General features: G+C 42.5%; 1 protein-coding gene across 1 annotated transcript in view; it reads left to right on the forward strand.

Moving 5' to 3' along the window:
- Positions 1-25,318, forward strand: part of LOC140915203 (protein CC2D2B-like) — a gene marked incomplete at its 5' end in the record, with an annotated part of 53,983 nt that overhangs the window by 6,460 nt on the left and 22,205 nt on the right. Inside the window, 6 exons of the mRNA XM_073354778.1 lie at positions 5,319-5,399; positions 8,503-8,595; positions 12,271-12,457; positions 16,924-17,060; positions 17,194-17,319; positions 22,699-22,908. Of these exons, the coding sequence (XP_073210879.1) occupies positions 5,319-5,399; positions 8,503-8,595; positions 12,271-12,457; positions 16,924-17,060; positions 17,194-17,319; positions 22,699-22,908 (834 nt within the window). The remainder of the gene's footprint in view (positions 1-5,318; positions 5,400-8,502; positions 8,596-12,270; positions 12,458-16,923; positions 17,061-17,193; positions 17,320-22,698; positions 22,909-25,318) is intronic.

The raw sequence follows: 25,318 nt of genomic DNA on the forward strand, positions 1-25,318 counted from the left end.
ACTGGAATGCGTTACCTAGGGAGGTGGTGGAATCTCCTTCCTTAGAAGTTTTTAAGGTCAGGCTTGACAAAGCCCTGGCTGGGATGATTTAATTGGGGATTGGTCCTGCTTTTGAGCAGGGGGTTGGACTAGATGACCTTCGGGGTCCCTTCCAACCCTCATATTCTGTGATTCTATCACTACATCAACATGTGGAGGCACACACCCAGCTGAAGTGCATGAATGCTTTCTAAGGCACTCATGAATTAGACACAGGGAGACTCCAGCCAATCACCTTAGCCCTCAGCCTTGCACCCCAGAAAATATACCATCTTACACTGCTCAAGACCTCTTGAACAGTGCAAGCTCATTAATTAGTTTATCGCTTTGACAAAGGAAAGTGAACATGACCAGCCTTTGTAATCTGAGCAGATTCCCCACTTTAGACAAACTCACTAGTAAGGACAAAACATTAAAATAAGTTTAGCAACTACAGAAAGATAGATTTTAAGTGATTATAAGTGTTAGGCACAGAGTACATAGTTGGTTACATAAGAAATAAAAATAGAATCACAGTCTAAATTCTAACTTTAACAGACTAACACTGGATGTTCCATGCATTTTACAGTTCTTAATACACAGGCTGACGTCCCTTCTCATCCTGGGGCAAGTCTCCACAGTTCATTGTCTTCCAAATGATCTTCTCTGTGTTAAGACTGGGAAGGAGAAGGTCCCAGTGATGATGTCATCTGGGCCATCCATACCCATATGCAAAGTATGTAGCTGTGTAGGGCACCAGAAAATTTGGGGCACCAAATTTCCTGGTGCCCTGCGCAGCTGCGTGTTGCTCCAGTCCCTGCTCCGCCCAGCCCTGCCCCCACTCTACCCCTCCCCAAAGCCCCAGCCCCACCTTTTTCCTCCCCTTCTCTGCCTCAGCCCTGTCCCGGTGGTGGGAAGGGCAGCGACCCAGCACCAGCTGCACCACCAGTGAGTGCTGGGGGGTGATTCTGCCCTGCTCCCCAAGCCAGCCCCCAGAGACCTAGGGACAGCCCTCTCCTCCTGTGAAGGCCTTGGGTCAACCTACCCCCAGAGGCCTGGGTCCTCACACCTCCCCCCCGGGGGGGCTGCGTAGGGCCCCAGAATAGCTAGGGACAGCCTTGCGTGAACCCTCATTTATAGTTTGTTTCCACATGCTAGAAAGATCTTTGCTATGAGGTGGAGGTCAGGTAGCCCCCATTGTATACATGCCCTCTCTGAGGAGTCTCTGGGAGAATGCATTCTTGATGAGCCATCAACACCTGTCTGGCCAATCTAGATGCAAATCTGTCTTGTCAGTGTTAGTTACTCCTTTGTGGCCACTGAAAGGCTAGCTATGAGCGTTTTCCTTTTATCATATATTACAGTAACAAATATAAAGCATTACTTCATAACTTCACATACAATGATAGTACATACAATTCAACAGGATATTAATGGTCAAAAAATCAAGACTTCTTAAAGAATACCTCCACAAGGCATGCACTGTAGAAAACATATAATCATATCACAGTGGTGAATATGGGGGTTCCAGAGTACTAGTTTGATGTACAGAGTGTCATACACTGTATTAGACACTTACCGATAGCAAGTACTATAAAATGTTACACAAGCAGTGCAATATGCAAGGCTAGAAAATATTAAATGTAGGATCTGCAGTTTAATTTTAAAACTTTTACTTTAAATCTTTCCTCTGGTCATTTGTTTTTCATAGTTGACTGAAGACAGTGAACATGTTATTAGGCATCAAACAGAAGAATTTGTAGATCAGAATTTCCAGGAAGGTAGCTCAATAAAGATACTTGTCTTTGCTCTTGATTGATATTGTTTGATGAAGATGCACTTATTGCCTGAGCTGGAACCATATTATATGTTTATTGGTCCAGATTGATACCCACACTCACATTGAATAACACTATATTCAGTGGAACTTCTCATGGTGTAAGGCAGCGGTTCTCAAACTGTGGGTTGGGACCCCAAAGTGGTTTGTGATCCAAGTTCCCTCTAAGGTGCATGGCCACATAGCCGCGCAGCAGTCTATTAAGTACCACGCAGCTCAGGGCTGCAGTAGGGAGAGATGCCTCTTGCCTAGCCCTGGACCTGCTGTGGCCGGGGGAGAGGCGCCGGCCCCAGCCCATCTCTGGACCTGCCGCAGCGTGGGGAGCAGCGTCTCTCCCGCGGCCCCAACCCAGCCCTGGCCCGGACCTGCCGCTGCTGGGGGAGAGGCGCCTATCCTGCGGCCCCAACCCCAGAGCTGCCACGGTGGGGAGAGGGGCCTCTTCCGCCCCCCCCCCCCCCGCCCAGGTGCTGCTGAGGGGAGAGAGAGCGGGGGAGGGGGCGGAGCTTTGTCTCCCTGCTGTAGCCCTGGGGCAACCTGCACCCCAAATCCCTCATCCCCAGCCCCATCCCAGAACCTGCACCCTAGCCAGAGTCCTCAGCCCCCCTTGGTACCCCCAACCCTCTGGCCCAGCCCTGAGCCCCTCATCCCCAGCCCCTCCCCAGAGCCTGCACCCCCAGCTGGAGCCCTCACCCTCCCACATTCTGAACCCCTCAGCTCCACCCCCGCCACATGAATTTTGTTATGTGCACCAATATGGAGGTGATGCGTATTGGTGCACATAACAAAATTCATTCTGCACATGCGTGGGAAAAATTAGAGGGTACACTGGTTGTGACCCAATTTTAATGGTGTCACCAGGGCCAGCATTAGTCTTACTATGACTCAGAGTTGAAGCTGAAGCTCCACTCTCACCTCAGGCAGTGGGGCTTGGGCTCTGGGTCCCCTCTCCTCCCACCCGGAGCAGCAGGGCTTGGGCTCCACACCCAGGTAGTAATTTTGTTGTTAGAAGGGTGTTGCAGTGCAGTGAAGTTTGAGAACCCCTGAAAGTTGTTATTCACCATAAGTAAGGGTGTAACAATTGGGCTCTTTGTGAATACATACTTTACTATATTTTCAGGGTTGTCAAACTAACAGTGAATGAAGGTGAGTGCAAAATGCTGAGTTTGATGATTGATCACTTGTTGATTATCTGTTCTGTTCATTCCCTCTGGGGCATCTGGCATTGGCCACTGTTGGAAGACAGGTTTCAGAGGAACAGCCGTGTTAGTCTGTATTCGCAAAAAGAAAAGGAGTACTTGTGGCACCTTAGAGACTAACCAATTTATTTGAGCATGAGCTTTCGTGAGCGACAGCTCACTTCACTGTCGCTCACGAAAGCTCATGCTCAAATAAATTGGTTAGTCTCTAAGGTGCCACAAGTACTCCTTTTCTTGTTGGAAGACAGGATACTGGGCTAAATGGACCTTTGGTCTGACCCGGTATGGCCGTTCTTATGAGTGAGATTTTTAACAAAATGTGAAATACATTGCAAATATTTTCATAATAAGCGATACAACCTTCCGTCCAACACTGACTTAAATTTAATTCAAAATTAAGGCAGAGCTACATTTTTAAAATTAGTGTAATGCTACAAAATGGTTTCAATTATTTACTTTTATTACGTATTTATTTTGATTAATTAAATAAATCTGAGAGTGTGTCTCAGACTCTAGGCCAAATTATTAAAACAATTATATTTTATTAGAAATTAACCCTTTTATGTTCACATACACGTACACATTTAAGATGAAACTTCTTAAGATGTTCACATACACATTTAAGATGAAACTTTTCTTTCCAAAGTTGAATTTATTTAGAAAGTTTGATCCCAGTTTCTCTAATTGTTTGATGTTGGCAAGGAAAAAATATGCTTGTCTCATAAAAATATTAACCACATATTGTTTGACAAGGTGTCAAAAAAGCTAAACTTCACAATTTAAAATGATGTAAATAATTGTCACCTCTATGAGGAGTAGTGTCTTTGTTAGGTTTGAAAAAGGTTAGTTTTGATGTATCAAAGTATTGCCTATTTGAAAATGGTATTCTGTGCATATATGGCTCCAGATGTTAAATCTAGAGGTATGCGCTATGGGCCAGATTCTGAAGTTGGTTAGTTCACTGTAAAACATGAGTTAACCATGAAAACAGATGGAGTTACTTCTGATTTACACTAATCTTAGATCAGTACTTGGCCAGTTCTGAGAGAATACTTCACATCAGGGAAGTATTTACTTTAATAAAGATAGGATCTTTTCCCCCTCCGTTTGTCTCTGAATCTGTTACCTTCCACCAACTACCCAGCACTTCAGTTGTCATCTTCTCCCCTAGATCATGTTTCTATTAATGTGATGATTGGAATTGAATTATATACTGAAGTCCTGCTGAGCATGCTGGTTTTCATGAAGCCAAGAGAGAGAAGGAGTGGCCTTGTTTACAGCAGTCAGTGCAAATCCATGCACTGAACATGGGAGGCAGCTAAGTCAGGAAGCAGCTGCTGAGTTTAAATTATTTGAACATTCTTATTTGAATGCATGGGGACAAGATGCTATTTCAGATAAGGAAGGTTTGGATGGATCTTTGTTCGTATATTCAGTATAAAATGGTAAAGTTAACAGACATCAAATTTTCAAATTGGGCTCAAGAGGCCACATATTTTGCTTTTGTTCCTGTAGTTATGCCTCAAATCGGCATGTGTATGCATGAATATGGTAACTAGTAGTCAGGGTTCTGCTTTCTGAAATTTTTTTTGTGTAACTTTAGAAGCCAGTTTGAAAATTTGATCCTGGACATCTGTGTTTTTCAGACACCCAGGATTTAAAAAAGAAAAAAATCCTACAAATTGTACATGTTACAAGATTCTAGTTATATATTGGTGATTCTGTTTACATCTATAAAACTGCCTGATGAACACTATTGTATTGCTATCTAATACCTTTCATAAGAAGACCATTGTATTCACTATAAATAATTAATAGTAAATGGGCTATGCACTGCAGAAGAATATACTTTAAAAAAATAGTATTTAGTACCACAAGAAGGTATGTTAAAAATTTTGTGCTATGCTATTTTTACACTGGATGTGGCTGATGTAGAAAAACAAAGGCGTGTAACTAAAGCATTACGAGGTAGAGTAAGAGAGAAACTGAAAACATACAAGGTAACTTATTTTTCTTGGACTTGTAATTTATTAAGTGAAACATGCAACAAGCTACATTTTTTGTGTGTGCGAAAGGCTGAAAGTTCTGTCAATTTAGAAAACTTTTCTGCTGTGCCACACTGTTCAGAGCACCTCCAAAAGTTAAGTACAAGATCTGTAAAAGTTGTAAGTGAATTAAGTTTTTGGCTTTCTGCATACTTTTCAGAACAATAGTTGTATTGGTTGTTTCTGTAGAAAATAAGTATAATACTATACCTCTTATTTTAGGTTGTACAAGAAGAAAAGTCAACAGACAAAAGCCTCTCTGATACTAAAATATACCAGAAAAACCTTGAAGTGAGGACTGAGGTAATAAATTTTACAAATATTGCAAATAGTAAACAAAATAAGTAAGCTATATACATTATATTCAGTTCAATGCAAAAAATGCATGCGTTAAGTTTCCAGTAGTATCTTTAACTATGATATATGGCATGCATCTACTCACATTTTGTTACGAATTTGTTGGTTAATATATTGCTGTTTGTTATTTAATGTATATATTAATAGAATAGGATAGAAAGCTGGCTAGATTGTTGGGCTCAACAGCTAGTGATCAATGGCTCAATGTGTAGTTGGCGGCTGGTATCAAGCTGAGTGCCCCAGGGGTCAGTCCTGGGGCTGGTTTTGTTCAACAACTTTATTAATGATCTGGATGATGGGATTAATAGCACCCTCAGCAAGTTCACAGATGACACTAAACTGTGGGAAGAGGTAGATACGCTGGAGGGTAGGGATAGGCTCTAGATTGACCTAGACAAATTGGAGGATTGGGCCAAAAGAACTCTGATGAGGTTAAACAAGGACAAGTGCAGAGTCCTGCACTTAGGAAGAAAGAATCCCATGCACTGCTGCAGGCTGGGGACCGACTGGCTAAGCAGCAGTTCTGCAGAAAAGTACCTGGGGATTACAGTGGATGAGAAGCTGGATATGAGTCAGCAGTGTGCCCTTGTTACCAAGAAGGCCAACGGCATATTGGGCTGTATTAGTAGGAGCATTGCCAGCAGATCGAAGGAGGTGATTATTCCCTTCTATTTGGCACTGATGAGGCCACACCTGGAGTATTGCATCCAGTTTTGGTTCCCCCACTACAGAAGGGATGTGGACAAATTGGAGAGAGTCCAGTGGAGGGCAACAAAAATGATTAGGGGGTTGGGGCACATGACTTACGAGGAGAGGCTGGGGGAACTGGGGTTATTTAGTCTACAGAAGAGAAGAGTGAGGGGGGATTTCATAGCGGCCTTCAACTACCTGAAGGGGGATTCCAAAGAGGATGGAGCTAGGTTGTTCCCAGTGGTGGTAGATGACAGAACAAGAAGCAATGGTCTCAAGTTGCAATGGGGGAGGTCTATGTTGGATATTAGGAAACACTATTTCACTAGGAGGGTAGTGAAGCACTGGAATGGGTTACCTAGGCCGGTGGTGGAATCTCCATCCTTAGAGGTTTTTAAGGCCTGGCTTGACAAAGCTCTGGCTGGGATGATTTAGTTGGTGTTGGTCCTGCTTTGAGCAGGGGATTGGACTAGATGACCTCCTGAGGTCTCTTCCAACCCTAATATTCTATGATTCTGTGATTCCAGATATTCATTGCAGCCAAATTAATGTTACTGGTGAAATGTTAACTGTTGAATTATTGACTTTTAATGAGTTTAACTGTATAACCTGAATGCTGCATTTGCGTTTTCTGACTTTTTTGTGATTCATAAGGTTTGATCCTGCACAAGAGAGGTGCAGAATGTTGTGCATAATGGCCATACTTGGCAGAATTTTATTTTATTTTTTTTATAAATTTGATAGGTAATAGTATTTATTTATAAGTGTTTGCCCCATTTTTATTGACTTAAATTTTCAGAATTGCAGGAAATTAGTGGGGGTCAGAAAACCAGGCTGTGAGCAATAATTATTTAATTACAGTAGGTGTTGACATTCAAAAAGTCAAAGCTTTAAAACTGTTAAAACACAGATTGTCAACATCATATGTCAAAACATTTTTTTTTGAGATATACCTATCTCATAGCACTGAAAGGGACCTTAAAAGGTCATCGAATCCCATCCCCCTGCCTTCACAGCAGGACCAAGTACTGTCCCTTATTTTTGCCCCAGATCCCTAAATGACCCCCCAAGGATTGAACTCACAAGTCTGGGTTTAGCAGGCCAATGCTCAAACCACTGAGCTATTCCTCCCCTAATGTACAAAGTAAATACACTTAACTCAAACTAGTAAGTTCTCAAGCAGCATTTTTCTTACTTTGTCTATCTGTAAATTTTGACTATTATTGATGAAATTATTTTTGGTTCGCTTGTGTGTGTATAATGGTATCAATGTCTCTCAACATTCCTGATCGCCATCACGGTGGCAAGAAGGATAGGGGAGATAGCGACTCTGGTGCATCCCTCCTTCACAGTGTTTTTCCTTCACAAAGTCACACTTAGACCACATCCAAAGTTCACTCCCAAGGTGATCTCTACATTGCACGTGAACCAACTGATGCACCTTCCAACCTTTTATCCCAAACCTCATCAGGATAATAGGGTAGTCATGCTCCATATGCTTGACATTAGGAGAGCCTTAGCCTATTCGGCAGGAGAAGAGTTTTTAAAAAATCTCCAAGACTCTTCCTCTCCATTGCGGATAGTTTGAAAGGCCCAACGATTTCAGCTCAAAGACTCTCCAAATGGGTCTTGAACTACATCAGACTTTTACCAGATTTACAATTTAGCAGCCCCATCCACAGTACACTCTTCGAGATTGGTCTCTTGTCCGTCACCTTTGCCCAGGGTATCCCTGTATCAGAAATCTGCAAAGCAGCTACCTGAGCATCTGCACACACTTATGCCATATTGGGGGACTCTGCTGCAGACGCTTGATTCTTCAGTGGGAGGTAATGCTTGGGAGTCACCCACAGTGGAGCACTCATAGGGACGCTACTTGAAGAAGAAGTTACCTTGTGCAGTAACAATGGTTCTTTGAGATGTGTGTCCCTATGCGTGCTCCACGACCCACCCTCTTCCCCTCTGCTTCAGAGTTCTTGGCAATAACTCTGCAGTAGAGAAGGAACTGAGGAGGATTTGCCTTTGGCAGAACATGGGGTACAGGGCAGCGCATGCATGGGCTGAACGGACACTGCTACAAAAGTTCTCCAATCAGCAGTGGAGGAACGCAGATATACTTAAAGTGAGCACCCATAGGGACACGCATCTCAAAGAACCATCATTACTGCACAAGGTGAATAACTTCTTCTTGTGGCCATCTCTGATAAGTTACTGAAAATCAAAACAATTCTATACTTCTAAATCTGAAAAAGATTTTTTTTCTGGTTACATGCAAGATTTTTACATAGCTACATAATAATGATGATTGCTGAAGACTCGTGTTTTTGCTTGGGTTTTGTTTGTTTTTTTTCATCCTTAGACAGAAATCTTATCCGATGACAGTTTAGCATTTTTTATCATGACTGGTGAAGAAGGCTCAGAATTAAAAGATTTGGACAAAAATACATACCAGGTATAGTATTTTTTCTTCATGAAAGTCAACTGAATTCCTTAAAGAATGTCTCATATTTATCTAATCCTCCTTGTGTATTCTTAATTTAACTAATGCCACTCTCCTTCAAGCATCTATCAACTATTGTAAAGCACCCATCACTGTAGTTTCAAGGCACATTTTTTTCTTTCCCTAGGTAATTCTGTGCCTCCTTTCATGTCTCCCCAAAAACCTCTCCTATGAATCTCATCTCAAAACTTGCTTCAGTTAGCTGGCTTTCAGTCATTGATCACTGTTGAATCCTATTGCCAGTCTTTCTCCTGAGCACAAAAGAGTTATTTATATACAAGAAAAAAAAAGTTAACTTTACAACTCAAATATTTGCTACCCATAATTCATGCCCATAAAATAAAACACAACCAAAATGCCCTTCCAAGAACTGTGTCCCCTCTTGTTTTGTTTCATTAATTCTCTTAAACCATTGCTGATCATGTCTTTACTCTTCAACACTTGGTTATAAGCTTATCAAGGTAGGGACCTTGTCTTACTTTTTGTATAAATTATAATGAACATCACTGGTGGTATTAAATAATATGCAACATTTGGATTGTATAAAGGATAAACAACTATGCATCACAGGATTATAAAAAAGTTGGAGATTTAAAGTGACATCATAGTAAACTATTGGTAAGGCAGAACAAAATAATAGTAAGACAAATCCATCAGTAGTCTACTTTTTTCTACAACTAGAGCTCAATATCTTTTGTGTGTGAAGTATGTAGAGTTTAAAATAAACTAAGGCCCCAATCCTGCAAAGACTTTTTATGTTGCCACAGCCCTGGTGAAGTTTCCCACGTTAGACATTCACCAGGCTGCTGCATTTGAATCCCAAAATGCTCGACCCATGTGATTTAAGCTTCCATGGGTTTGAGTAGACTCCATCACTGTATCTTTCTTTAGCCTCTTTGGCACACTTATGGGAAGAGACTTTGTTATACCTTCATGGAAGTGGGACCTCATGGTTCAGCTTCTATAAGCCCCAAGACCAGTGCTGACTCCTCCAAGACACCAGTTGCATAAGCAGAGCTCCAGCCTTGTGGGTACTTTGGTTTACCATTTACCTCTCCATGGATATGTGATAGTTGAAGCACATAACACACAAAGGTTTTCGAACAAACTTATTCTTTACTTTAGATAGCACAAGAAATTGAAGGATCTGGATAGAAAAATAAAAATCCTGTCCACGTTTCTCTGCTTCAGTTTCCTCACTGCATTTGAGCATTCTCTGGGGTCAGGTCAGAATTTTTTAAGGAGTCCAGGATCCATCCATCCTTCCTCTCCTCCTTCCCTCTTGCACATGGCTTCTCTTTCAGAACATGGAGTCCTTCTCATTCCTGCAGCCTATTTCTGGTCTTTTCCCCCCTCTCTCTCCAAAATGGCTGGTGAGAGACCTTTTCTTTTATAACCTCCTTTGTAGCATGCTGATTAGTCTCATCAGGTATTCAGTCTCCCACCGGCGATCCATTGCTTAGTTAGAATTATAGAATATAAGTGTTGGAAGAGACCAATCCCCTGCTCAAAGCAGGACCAACACCCATTAAATCATCCCTGCCAGGGCTTTATCAAGCCGGGCCTTAAAAACCTCTCAGGATGGAGATTCCACCACCTCCCTAGATAACCCATTCCAGTGCTTCACTACTCTCCTAGTGAAATAGTGTTTCCTAATATCCAACCTAGACCTCCCCCATTGCAACTTGAGACCATTGCTTCTTGTTCTGTCATCTGCCACCACTGGGAACAACCTAGCTCCATCCTCTTTGGAATCCCCCTTCAGGTAGTTGAAGGCTGTTATCAAATCTCTCCTCACTCTTCTCTTCTGTAGACTAAATAACCCAGTTCCCTCAGCCTCTCCTCATAAGTCATGTGTCCCAGCCCCCTAATCATTTTTGTTGCCCTCCGCTGGACTCTCTCCAATTTGTCCACATCCCTTCTGTAGTGGGGGAACCAAAACTGGATGCAATACTCCAGGTGTGGCCTCACCAGTGCCAAATAGAAGGGAATAATCACCTCCCTCGATCTGCTGGCAATGCTCCTACTAATACAGCCCAATATGCCGTTGGCCTTCTTGGCAACAAGGGCACACTGCTGACTCGTATCCAGCTTCTCATCCACTGTAATACCCAGGTCCTTTTCTGCAGAACTGCTGCTTAACTAGTCAGTCCCCAGCCTGCAGCAGTGCATGGGATTCTTTCTTCCTAAGTGTAGGACTCTGTACTTGTCCTTGTTTAACCTCATCAGAGTTCTTTTGGCCCAATCCTCCAATTTGTCTAGGTCACTCTAGAGCCTATCCCTACCCTCCAGCGTACCTACCTCCCCCCCATTCTTAGTGTCATCTGCGAACTTGCTGAGGGTGCAATTCATCCCATCATCCAGATCATTAATAAAGATGTTGATCAAAACTGGCCCCAGGACCGACCCCTCGGGCACTCCGCTTGATACCGGCTGCCAACTAGACATGGAGCCGTTGATCACTACCAGTTGAGCCCGACAATCTAGCCAGCTTTCTATTCACCTTATAGTCCATTCATCCAGCCCATACTACTTTAACTTGCTGGCAAGAATACTGTGGGAGCCCGTATCAAAAGCTTTGCTAAAGTTAGTTATCACCCTCTGCCCTCATACCCCTCATACCAAATTCAAACTTGAAAAACTAGTTTGTCCAGGGTGGTAGCCAACTCTTTGTCCAAGGGGTTTACATGTATTATAAAGGACCATAAAAGTTTAATGACACTCCATTGTGTGCCCTATGTCACTACTTCTTGGAATTTCAGTCTAGCAGAGACAGGAGAGAAAGTAGATGCGCCCCCCCACTCGCTCCAAAAAATGCGGTTTGCAGTCTGACATACATACGTATAGAAAGTTACCAATTTCAAACAGAATTCATAAGCTGTACATAGATTCCGCAAACTGTTACTCATGGTTAAATTTAGACATGAGAGTAGTCCCATTGAACTTAGATTCCTTAGACTGTGAGCTTCTTAGAACACAGAATGTGTTTCATGAATGTTTGGAAAGACCTAATGCACAGTAGGTGCTACTGTAGTTAAATAATAAATGTTGTTGTTTGTTTTTCGGAATAAAATGGTCATACATTAGTTTAAATCTGTTTCCTTTCTGAAATATAAAAAATATCACACAAAATAGTAAAATATATAAGCTTTCAAGTGTTACAGGTCTATATTTTACTCTGGTTTCTCTAGGACATGAAGGAGGGTCATTTTCTCCCAATCAGAGAGCCAGCTTTTTTTTTTTTTTTAAACTTTCCGTGCAAAATGTTTTGTTCTCTTGGAGAGAAGGAAAAAAAAAAAAAAGAATTCTGGATGATGGGTTACTCTGAGTTATGTTACTCAAAGTTCAGGGATTTTCTGTCTCTTCTATCATGGAAGGTACAACTAGGCTTGAAGGCTATTTCATTGTTCAGCACTTAGATACTATAGTGATACACATTATAGAAATACTATAGATAGGCAAGGGAAACAAAACAGAAAATTTGCTTTTCCTGAGGATTACTATGTGTCCATTTAGATTCATTTATCTAGCAATCCTTTTATGCTAATGTTGATATTTATCATACTGTATATATCACATCATTCTGTTAATTTGTGTGTATATGGAATTGATTTTCTTGATGAGCAGCATAAATTAATACATGACAGTCATCGAAACCTTGATGTCTTGAATGATGAAAGTAGTCCTCTGCTTGACATTGTGGAAGAAGTTTTATTGCCGGATGTGCTTGAAGTGAAAGCTGCTGAATATGAATGTAATGAACTGCGGATTAACAAGCAATGGGAACATCTTTTTGTGCCAAGCAGTTCTCCAGGTATTGTGCCTTTCATATAAAATTAGGAAAATTATTAAGTGTATGATGAATGGCGTTTTTGTTGTTAGCAGTATGGCATGTGCAGTTCTCAGGGTGAATTAAGTGAAGATAAAGAATAATGTTAATTTTCAGAGCCAATATTGTATCCAGTCTGCAGATAGATCTGTATCTCTGCTCTAGTCTAGTAGCTCTAATTTTACAAAAAACTCAATTTTACAAAAAGCAAAAATTACATGACAAAAATGTGTAATTATTTCATAAATTGTCCAAGTACAGGATGGTTTGTGATTCAGGTCCTTAATTGCAACCATCTACCGTCTTATCTCCCAGCTCATATAATCTAATCTTTTTAACCATCTGCCACTAACCACATACCTTTTTATCTACGTTAACCCATACCAGCTTATCTATTGCCTTAACTTAACTGCAGCTTCGGTACATATCTCATGGCTGGACAGAAATTGCCACCATAGCAGTTGACAAAATGGACTAGAAGAACATGGGGAGAATTTTAAGAAATTGTAGTGATCTGCTAAACCAAAGTCTGATTGTTCTTGCCAGAAAAAAAAGTAATTATTATTTATACAGGACCAAATGTGTGCTAGGTATTTTAAAGACAAATAAGAGTTAAAAAACCAGTCCCCAAAATGTTACAAATATACAATACTAATCTAAATTACTAAATTTACTAATATAAACTATATATATTTAATAATGAGAATTTTTTTAACATTGAGGGTTTTTTTAGGGCTGTCAAGCCATTAAAAAAATTAATCGCGATTAAAAAAATTAATTGCGATTAATTGCACTGTTAAACAACATTTATTTAAATATTTTTGGATGTTTTCTACATTTTCAAATATATTGATTTCAATTATAACACAGAATACAAAGTGTACAGTGCTCACTTTATATTTATTTGTGATTACAAATATTTGCACTGTAAAAAACAAAATAAATATTATTTTTCAAATACTGTAGTGCAATCTCTATCATGCAAGTTGAACTTACAAATTTAGAATTATGTACAAAAAAAACTGCTTTCAAAAATAAAACAGTGTAAAACTTTGGAGCCTACAAGTCTACTCAGTCCTATTTCTTGTTCAGCCAAACAAGTTTGTTTACATTTGCAGGAGATAATGCCGCCTGCTTCTTGTTCATGTCAGTTGAAAGTGAGAACAAGTGTTCTCATGGCACTGTTGTAGCCGGTGGCGCTAGATATTTACATGCCAGATGCGCTAAAGATTCATATGTCCTTCATACTTCAACCACCATTCCAGAGGACATGCGTCCATGCTGATAACGTGTTCTGTTCGATAACAATCCAAAGCAGTGCAGACCGATGCATGTTCATTTTCATCATCTGAGTCAGGTGCCACCAGCAGAAGGTTGATTTTCCTTTTTGGTGGTTCAGGTTCTGTAGTTTCCGCATCGGAGTGTTGCTCTTTTAAGACTTCTAAAAGCATGGCACCTCATCCCTCTCCGATTTTGGAAGGCACTTCAGATTCTTAAACCTTGGGTTGAGTGCTATAGCTATCTTTAGAAATCTCACATTGGTACCTTCTTTGCGTTTTGTCAAATCTGCAGTGAAAGTGTTCTTAAAATGAACAACACGTGCTGAGTCATCGTCCGAGACTATTATAACATGAAATATGTGGCAGAATGGGGATAAAATAGAGCCGGAGACATACAATTCTCCCCCAAGGATTTCGGTCATAAATGTAAATAACACATTTTTTTAATGAGCATAGTCAGCATGGAAGCATGTTGTCTGGAGTGGTGGCTGAAGCATGAAGGGGCATATGAATCTTTAGCACAGGGGTGGGCAAACTTTTTTGCCTCAGGGCTGCATCGGGTTTCTGAAATTGTATGTAGGACTGGTTAGGGGAAGCTGTGCCTCCTAAAACAGCGAGGCATGGCCTGGTCCCCGCCCCCTATCTGACCCCACCTGCCTCTCGCCCCATGACGGCCCCCCTGGGACTCCTGCCCCATCCAACCACCCCTTCTCCCTGACCGCCCCGGACCCCTTGCCCCTAACTGCCCCCTGCCCCTAACTGCCCCCAATCACCCCATTCAACCCCCTTCTCCTTCCTGATTGCCTCCCCTGGAACCCCTGCTCCCTGTCCCTTGACTGCCCCCTGCTGCCCCATCCAACCCCTCCTCTCCTTCATGACTGCCCCACTGGGACCCCTGCCCCCATTCAACCCCCGTTCCCCGCCCTCTGACTGCCTCGACCCCTGTCCACGCCCCTGAACACCCCCTGAACTCCCCTGCCCTCTATCCAACCCCCCCCCCACTCCCTTCCCCTTTACCGCGCTGCCTGGAGCACCAGTGGTTGGCGGCGCAGCTGCACCAGGACAGCCAGCTGCTCTGTGCCATGCAGCACAAAGCACCAGGTCAGGCCGGGCTCTGCAACCCTGCTGCCCAGAGCATTGTGCCATGCGGCGGCATGGCTGCATGGGAGTGGGGACAGCTGGCCAGGCAGGACAGTCCCGCGCGCTGTAGTTTGCCCACCTCTGGTTTAGCATATCTGGAATGTAAATACCTTGCAATGCTGGCTACAAAAGTCCTATTCAAATGCCTGTTCTCACTTTCTGGTGACATTGTAAATAAGAAGTAGGCAGCATTATCTGCTGTAAATGTAAACAAATTTGATTGTCTTAGCGCTTAGCGGAACAAGAAATAGGACTGAGTGGAGTTGTAGGCTCTAAAGTTTTGTATTGTTTTGTTTTTGAGTGCAGTTATGTAACAAAAAAAATCTACATTTGTAAGTTGCACTTTCACAATAAAGAGATTGCACTACAGTACTTATATGAGGTGAACTGAAAAATATTGTTTCTTTTGTTTATCATTTTTACAGTGCAAATATTTGTAATCAAATATAAAGTGAGCAGTGTATACTTTGTATTCTGTATTGTAATTGAAATCAATGTATTTGAAAATGTAGAAAAACATGCAAAAATATTTAATAAATTTCAATTGGTATTCTATTGTTTAACAATATGATTAAAACTGTGATTAATTTTTTTAATCGTGATTAATTTTTTTGAGTTAATCGTGTGAGTTAACTGTGATTAATGGACAGCCCTAGTTTTTTTTATTGTTCCCCATCCGCAGAATGGGAAAACGTAGGAGGAAAATCTTCATTTGATTTTTTTTAAACAAATATTTTTATTGGAAGTGTAGAGTACAATAAAGTTAAGGAGCCTAACCTTTCTCCCTATGAAGTCAATAACAAAGGTTCCATTAACTCCAGAGGGAGAAGGTTTGCTGATATGTCCAAGATTGTATAGAATCTAAGAATAATACGCGGATCCAGATGATGATAAAGGTTTCTTTTAATAAAGCATCTGATCTCAATGAGGGCCTAGATAATCAATTAATCTTTACTTGTTAGAGGAGAAGAGTGGTCTTGGACATAGTGAGGAACTGTGAGGTGTATGCTGTGTCAAGAATAGGGTTATGGTCATCTTGCAGCTGATCTAACGAGGAAACTACAGTACAGAGAAAATAAGGGAATTTTAATGTAAGCGAATGAAAGCTCTAAGTGTTCCCACCTGGAACAGTTGTAACAGGTTTCTAATTGTTCTGATTCAAGTTTCCAGTCTTGTGAGCCATTGGTTGCTACATTCTTGTATTTTTATGTTGTTCCACTTAGAAGACTGGGACGTGATGTCAGGAGATAACTGGAATAAATTAGGTGTTCAAAACCAAATCCTCATATTTTAGGTTAGATTTAGGTTGGAGTGGTACCCTGATTCTGGAAAGATCATCCTGTATAGGGCCACCTCCTCCTCTAAAAGCATCCAAGCATCTACTCCTAATACTGCCACCAACTCATGATCCAAAGTCTATCAACATCAATAGAAAAACTTCCACTGACATCAGTTCAGAACCTTTGTGGCCTTGGGCTAGTCACTAAACTTGTCTGTGCCTCAGTTTCCCCATCTGTAAAATAAGGATAATAATACTCATCATTGTGTATCTTTTATATGCTCAGATGAAATGTGCTATATAAATGCAAAGTATAGTAGTAATATTAATTCATTGATGTGGCTCAGCACAGGCAACAACAGCAGTACACTTCCTCACACCACACTGCCCAATCTTTCTTAATCCTCACTTGGAGGAGTCACCCCTTAGGTTGAGAGAGTAGTTCAGTCTCTGTCCAGCTGACTCCTTGGTAGCCTTCTTTTCCAGCAGTAAGAAAGCTGACTGGATTGGGAACAGTCTGATGTTATCAGAATTACTTATATGACTTATGTTCTTAGAAATGTTAGAAATGGTTATGGGATAGTATTATAGTAGCAACAAGAACAATACCTTTGATCACTCTTTTGCTTTATGCTTGCAGGTAAAAAAATTAGACCAGTACAAATACTCAGGTTTTTTTTAAATTGTAGTTTTACATTTTATTTGCATCAGTTTTAGCTGAAAATTTACATGCAGTAATTGTTGGTCTCAAGTGGTTCACAGCTTTAAACTACCAAAAGGCATGATGCCACGCATCTTAGAAGATGAAGGATTGTATATTCCAAGAAAACCAGAAACTTGTAGGAGAAGTTACAACAAAATGGAAAATCGTCTTCTGAAACAAGAAGGGGTAAATATATTGTTCTATTAAAAGCTAAAAATGTTGTAAGTAAAATGTAAAATAAAATCAGTAAATGGAATGTATAGAACTTTTTAACATTTCATATGTACATATATTGAACTTCTGAAATATTTCTAACAAGGGAAAAAACTGGTTTGAAGAAAGTGGGGAAATAATTTCATTACCTTCTCCAATCAAACAATCACGAAACTTCAGAAAATGTTTTCCTCTTAAGACTGGTCCAGGATTAAAGACAATATATAAGAAGGTCAGCTATTACTACTTTTTACAGCTATAGTTATTCAGGGGACTTTAACTAGACAATGCTACAAAAATCAATAGCTTGTATTTTTTTTCATGGCAAAATATTTCATTTGGCAGTATTCAAATTACCTCTAGTGGAATGTCAGTCTCAAGAATGGGCCAGGAAGGGGTGATAATCCTGTTTAGATGGAACAATTTGATATTGCACAGACAGTTCATCACTTTATTAAAAAAAATCAGAAAAGTCTGTGCACTGAGAATTCTACAGCACTGTTATCTTTTGACCCAAGCAGGTAGCCAAAATCTGGTTGTAGCAGGTTGTTTCCATTAAGAGGAGAAGTTGATGATAGAGTGAGGTATTTCTTTGATGCAATCCTATTTATTTACCAAATATGTACATAAAAACCTGTTGCCTTGAACACAGATGGAATCAAACAGCAGGAGGCAGGAGTAGTTTCTTTGCTCACTCTTCCAAGCCCCTTTCCAGCCACATAGGCCAAAACTGCTCTCTCAGCTTTTCCTCAAGCTCACACGCTACCAGTTCTTCTGTGGCAATGTCCTCAGCTTTCAGCTGCCTTCTCTCTCAGCTTCTCTGGTGGTGTTGCTGCTGCTTCTCTCACACACACAGGCATATACATTTCCACCAGTGAATGCCCTAGCCCTTGCATTTGCTTTATCAGTCGCCAGGGAAACCTCTTGGGCCACATGGTTACGCAAGCCTTGTTATGTATCCATATTTTGGGTGATGCTCCTATTGTTTCGGCTATCTGGTTGCATAAAGGAGCTCAATTGCTTTTTATACTTCACCTGAATGAATGGTGGTTGTTACACTAACCAATTTCAGTGAGGTTTAATGCAACCCATAACCGCATATAGTTTAGTCTGAAATTAATGTATTTTAATATCTTCCATTTTTTCTTGAATATTTATAAATCCAATTCTTTTAAAATTAATTTAATCCCAGCATACAAGACCGACCTGCTACTCTAGTTAAGGCACACATTTGGCCTCTTTGAGCCTTTGACATTCCCATTCAGCATCAGATAAAGTGTAAATACTTTGTATTAGGTCAGATTTACCCTTTTTCTTGGATTTGGCTTTTTGGTAACACAAATAATAACAGAACATGAACCTCATTTTAAGCTTTCTCCCCAAGCCTGACAGTTTAAGACAGCCCTATCTCTGTTGCTCATTCTTTCTGACCACATGGTCATGCCCACTTCCTATCTTGCCACAATGAGTCAGCAGAATTTACCTAGCTGCTTTAAGCATGGTTCTGATACTTGCTAACAGAAAAGTTCTGTCTTCCTCTTTGGAACTGTAGATCTTGCTCTCTGTTATACTCTGATTAGTGGGTGGAGCGGGTTATTAGGTAGAGCAGTCATTCAGGGAAATCTTTGAATATCTTGAGTGGGGGATTTGGAGTGAGCTCTATCAACAGCCCAAAAAGGATGGCATAGAAGTTGGTGCTGGGCATGGCCCAGGTTGTGGGCTACTGACTACAATTATGCAGATCCAGTGGTCCTAATATACCACTCAGTTACTGCAAGGAGAGGGGCAGGAGTTATTCCAACTCATAAACTACACTGGTAGCTGTAGAGTTGCTGCAGTGTAGCCTGACCTGCTGGTACAAAAGAGATTTAAAGTTTGCACCATAACCTCTGTGTACTTCACTTGCATAAAGCCCAATTAGTTGGGCTTTTTGTAGATGAAGTGAATAGCACTATGGAACTTCCTGCTTCTTGGGCTGAGGCACTGCCAATAAATATATTCCGGGCTAGTAAGTCATCCGGCTCAGATAGCACAGTTGGCAGATTATAGGGCGCTTAATTTTAGGGTAATTGGTTTTTACATATTATCATGGATACAGAGCATAGAACTAAGTTTTATTCCTGGCTCTGTCACTGACTTACTATGTGATCTTGAATAAGTCACTTAACTGACCTCTGGTTCCACCTTTTTTAAAAAAAAAATGGGATCAGTGAATTGCTTACCCACTTTTATAACGTGCTTTGGTACTTGAGTGATATTCTCATCTTGGTGCAAACTCTATTATTACATCACTACATGATTGTCTCCTTTCACATTTATTGTCTGTATAAGAGGGAATCTGTTATTTGTCTGAGGCTGGCTTTAGTCAGAAAGTACTGCAGTTTAAGGTTACTACAGTTTTGTTGAGTACCACAGACTGAAATCACTCTGTATTTTGAGACTAGAGTTTTGGATTTGGAAAGAAGAAAACTCTTACAGATACATGTTTCAGAGTAACAGCCGTGTTAGTCTGTATTCGCAAAAACAAAAGGAGTACTTGTGGCACCTTAGAGACTAATCAATTTATTTGAGCGTAAGCTTTCATGAGCTACAGCTCACTTCATCGGATGCATACTGTGGAAAATACAGAAGATCTTTTTCTACACACAGACCATTTATATTTTATACAAACGTTTTATACAAACACCCATTTTTTCATGGTCTGTGTGTGATGTCTGTCATTTTTTCATGGTCTGTGATGACGTGATCGGAATAACAGAGACTTGGTGGGATAACTCACATGACTGGAGTACTGTCATGGATGGTTATAAATTGTTCAGGAAGGACAGGCAGGGCAGAAAAGGTGGGGGAGTAGCACTGTATGTAAGGGAGCAGTATGACTGCTCAGAGCTCCGGTACGAAACTGCAGAAAAACCTGAGTGTCTCTGGATTAAGTTTAGAAGTGTGTGCAACAAGAGTGATGTAGTGGTGGGAGTCTGCTATAGACCACCGGACCAGGGGGATGAGGTGCATGAGGCTTTCTTCCGGCAGCTCACGGAAGCTACTAGATCGCGTGCCCTGATTCTCATGGGTGACTTTAATTTTCCTGAGATCTGCTGGGAGAGCAATACGGCGGTGCATAGACAATCCAGGAAGTTTTTGGAAAGCGTAGGGGACAATTTCCTGGCGCAAGTGCTAGAGGAGCCAACTAGGGGGGGGCGCTTTTCTTGACCTGCTGCTCACAAACTGGGTAGAATTAGTGGGGGAAGCAAAAGTGGATGGGAATCTGGGAGGCAGTGACCATGAGTTGGTTGAGTTCAGGATCCTGACGCAGGGAAGAAAGGTAAGCAGCAGGATACGGACCCTGGACTTCAGGAAAGCAGACTTCGACTCCCTCAGGGAATGGATGGCCAGGATCCCCTGGGGGACTAACTTGAAGGGGAAAGGTGTCCAGGAGAGCTGGCTGTATTTCAAGGAATCCCTGTTGAGGTTACAGGGACAAACCATCCCAATGAGTCAAAAGAATAGTAAATATGGCAGGCGACCAGCTTGGCTTAATGATGAAATCCTAGCGGATCTTAAACATAAAAAAGAAGCTTACAAGAAGTGGAAGGTTGGACATATGACCAGGGAAGAGTATAAAAATATTGCTCGGGCATGTAGGAATGTTATCAGGAGGGCCAAATCGCACCTGGAGCTGCAGCTAGCCAGAGATGTCAAGAGTAACAAGAAGGGTTTCTTCAGGTATGTTGGCAACAAGAAGAAAGCCAAGGAATGTGTGGGCCCCTTACTGAATGAGGGAGGCAACCTAGTGACAGAGGATGTGGAAAAAGCTAATGTACTCAATGCTTTTTTTGCCTCTGTTTTCACTAACAAGGTCAGCTCCCAGACTGCTGCGCTGGGCATCACAAAATGGGGAAGAGATGGCCAGCCCTCTGTGGAGATAGAGGTGGTTAGGGACTATTTAGAAAAGCTGGACGTGCACAAGTCCATGGGGCCGGACGAGTTGCATCCGAGAGTGCTGAAGGAATTGGCGGCTGTGATTGCAGAGCCATTGGCCATTATCTTTGAAAACTCGTGGCGAACCGGGGAAGTCCCGGATGACTGGAAAAAGGCTAATGTAGTGCCAATCTTTAAAAAAGGGAAGAAGGAGGATCCTGGGAACTACAGGCCAGTCAGCCTCACCTCAGTCCCTGGAAAAATCATGGAGCAGGTCCTCAAAGAATCAATCCTGAAGCACTTGCATGAGAGGAAAGTGATCAGGAACAGCCAGCATGGATTCACCAAGGGAAGGTCATGCCTGACTAATCTAATCGCCTTTTATGATGAGATTACTGGTTCTGTGGATGAAGGGAAAGCAGTGGATGTATTGTTTCTTGACTTTAGCAAAGCTTTTGACATGGTCTCCCACAGTATTCTTGTCAGCAAGTTAAGGAAGTATGGGCTGGATGAATGCACTATAAGGTGGGTAGAAAGCTGGCTCGATTGTCGGGCTCAGCGGGTAGTGATCAATGGCTCCATGTCGAGTTGGCAGCCGGTATCAAGTGGAGTGCCCCAAGGGTCGGTCCTGGGGCCGGTTTTATTCAATATCTTCATAAATGATCTGGAGGATGGTGTGGATTGCACTCTCAGCAAATTTGCAGATGATACTAAACTGGGAGGAGTGGTAGATACGCTGGAGGGGAGGGATAGGATACAGAAGGACCTAGACAAATTGGAAGATTGGGCCAAAAGGAATCTGATGAGGTTCAATAAGGATAAGTGCAGGGTCCTGCACTTAGGACGGAAGAACCCAATGCACAGCTACAGACTAGGGACCGAATGGCTAGGCAGCAGTTCTGCGGAAAAGGACCTAGGGGTGACAGTGGACGAGAAGCTGGATATGAGTCAGCAGTGTGCCCTTGTTGCCAAGAAGGCCAATGGCATTTTGGGATGTATAAGTAGGGGCATAGCGAGCAGATCGAGGGACGTGATCGTTCCCCTCTATTCGACATTGGTGAGGCCTCATCTGGAGTACTGTGTCCAGTTTTGGGCCCCACACTTCAAGAAGGATGTGGATAAATTGGAGAGAGTCCAGCGAAGGGCAACAAAAATGATTAGGGAACTGGAACACATGAGTTATGAGGAGAGGCTGAGGGAGCTGGGATTGTTTAGCCTGCAGAAGAGAAGAATGAGGGGGGATTTGATAGCTGCTTTCAACTACCTGAAAGGGGGTTCCAAAGAGGATGGCTCTAGACTGTTCTCAATGGTAGCAGATGACAGAACGAGGAGTAATGGTCTCAAGTTGCAGTGGGGGAGGTTTAGATTGGATATTAGGAAAAACTTTTTCACTAAGAGGGTGGTGAAACACTGGAATGCGTTACCTAGGGAGGTGGTAGAATCTCCTTCCTTAGAGGTTTTTAAGGTCAGGCTTGACAAAGCCCTGGCTGGGATGATTTAACTGGGAATTGGTCCTGCTTTGAGCAGGGGGTTGGACTAGATGACCTTCTGGGGTCCCTTCCAACCCTGATATTCTATGATTCTATGATTCTTCTTACAGATACAGTTACTGGTAGGTAATACTGCCTTTCAAAGTAGTATAAAGATATATGAAATAAAGAAATTATTATTATTTATTTTATGTTTAAAACAGGCAATGCTACCTGAATTGGAAAGCTGCATCATAACTAAATCAGGGGGTCAAAGAGAACTTTATCAACTAGATCTCAATATATCAAGTTTATTGTTCAGCCACCATCCTCTTTTCAGCCAAGAACATGTGTTGACTGCTAGGTTGCTCCAACTTTATGAATGCTTTCAGAACAGACAACAGCATAATATAGCTCTCTTGCTATCTGAAAAGGTAAGAAAATGCTTCATTTTTTTAATGTGGACAGTTTCAAAATTAAAAGATGCACAGTTCGGGAGGGGAGGGAAGTGTGTATGTATATGTATGTATGAATTGTAGGTGGAGCTGTCAGCAAAGGCTATAGTTAAGTTTGTCTAAACTTTTCCATATAAGACCCTGTTTTCAGTTCCTTATAACTTTGCCAAATTTAAACTCTTTGAGCTCAAATTTTCTCTGCTAGGTGTCTGCCTCAGGCCAACTGGGGATAAGGGTAGAATTTTTTTGTGGGGATAGGGGTAGAATTTCAGAAAAATGGATCAACCATTTCTGAGAACAAATCTAGTGAAAAATATTTTTTCTAATGTTAAAATGTCCTCATAACTGTTTCAGTGAGAAACAAGCATGTCCAAACTTTGGAGCAGTGTAGAGGTCACCCTGGATTCAGAAAGGTGCCTTTTGCTGTCCCTGTAAAAATCCACGTAAATTTAGCCAAATGTATAAGTCTCTGTAGATCACTGTGTGTATATGCTCAGTAGAGTCTCGTTGGAGGCTTGCACTTAAATTCTCAGAAGATTCTATCTGCACAGAATGTACTCCAGCCCAGGGATACAGAGGCTGACCAGGATTCTACCTGCTATTGCTTTTCTCAATCACTGGGGACCACTGTGATGTAGAGCTTGAGAGCTGGAAGATTGTCTCTTCTGTGCTCTCAGTTCTCCCCTTGCTGATGTATGGGGACTGTTGCCCCATTACTAACATTCAGTGGGGGTGTTTTAGTTGCTAGCTCCCAGTACTAAAAGGGGGAAGGGTCAATGGGGAATCAGGACCCTGAGACTGACAGGTCCAGGAACAATGGGGAGAGGCCAGTGCTCCAGGTCAGCCTGAATGACAGGGTGGGCAGGCTAATCAGGGAGTCAGGAGGCCAGGGAGGTCCTGTCCTCTGTGTGAGCTGGAATTGCCTGGGTCAGACAGAGTGGGGCCAAGCAAAGGAAAAAGCAGGGGCCCAAGCTGAGCTGGGGAGTAGAGCTGTGCCAGATCCAGAGGGACCAGAAAAGCAGCCCAGAGAGAGCAGACCCTGTCCTGGGAGCAGAGCTGCAGCCCCAAAGCCAGAGGCACAGACCAGGGAGAGCAGACTTGCCCTGGGAGGAGAGCTGCAGCAATCAGAGCCAGAGGGGCCAGAAAAGCAGCCCACGAAGCAGGTCAGTGCTGGGAGCAGAGTCACAGAAGCAGCCTGCAGAGCAGACCTGTCCTGGGAGGAGAGCTGTAGCAACCAGAGCCAGAGAGGCCAGAGAAGCAGCCCAGGGAGCTGGAGGCAGAGTAGCAGCCTTGCTGAGGCAGAGTGGAGCTGGGGCTGGAGCAATCTGGAGCCAGATGTCGTGAGCAGCTGGGGAGAGCAAGGGGGGACCCTGGGCAGCGGGCCCAGCGCGGATACGCCTCAGCCAGGAGGCTCTGCAGGCCAGACTCGTGGGGGGGATTGGTAACCCTGAAAGGGTGGGGGAATGCTGGGAAGAAGGGTCCTGCCACCTAGAGATGGAGAGCGTGTGGCCACCACCAGAGCAAGTGTCCAGCCCACAGCATCCCTGCAGCACAGCCAGAGCCTTAGAAGGAGGCCTGGGACTTACAAGGAACAGACTGTGAACTGCCCTGACATTCCAGAGACACTGTTTGTGATGTTCCCTGTCACAGAGCAGGGTGATGTGTTTCCTTTAACCTTTCCATTTTTCCTTATTCTTTTTAAAATTAATTGTTGATTAAATAACTTGCATTTGCTTTAAATTGTACCTAATGATCAGTGGGTCAGAGAAGTGCCCACTGCAGAGAGAGTACCTTGGAGTGGGGACATCCTAGCCCCCGTCCTAGGTGACCACAGCAGGGTTGGGGTCGAGCCTCCCAGGAATCCTGGGCCCAGCCTTGTTGGGGTTACAAGGACTTTGTCAGACAGGAGAGTGGAAGGGGAGTCCTCAAGGGCAGGGAGGCCTCTGGGTAAAGGAAGTGGGAGCGAGGACTCAGATCCTTTCGCTAGCCCACTTCACTGGGGTAGTGCAGAAGCCAGGAAAGTTTCCCACAAAAGCGGGACTATTCCCCCGCTTACACTGGCACCCTGGAAGTACAAAAGAGAAGGGAAGAATCAGAAGGGTGAGGTGCGATGTGGTGACAGGGCAGGATAAGGGGTAAAGGCTGGGAGGGATAAGAGAAGAGAGGGGAGAGGTACAGTCTAGGGGAGACGCATAATTGGCTGGCAACAATTATTTTTGCGTTCATGGGAATAATTGAGACACTCCGCAACATGGCTATACCTGTAGTTAGCAGCTCATTTTGCCAACTGGTGTTTCTAAATCTTTGCACTATAAAACATTTTTTCAAGCTAATTCAGATGTGTTGGGTTATTGGCTTATGTGACACTGAACATTTCATAATTAAATAA

Source organism: Lepidochelys kempii, chromosome 7, assembly GCF_965140265.1.
Source record: "Lepidochelys kempii isolate rLepKem1 chromosome 7, rLepKem1.hap2, whole genome shotgun sequence".
Taxonomy (NCBI): domain Eukaryota; kingdom Metazoa; phylum Chordata; order Testudines; family Cheloniidae; genus Lepidochelys; species Lepidochelys kempii.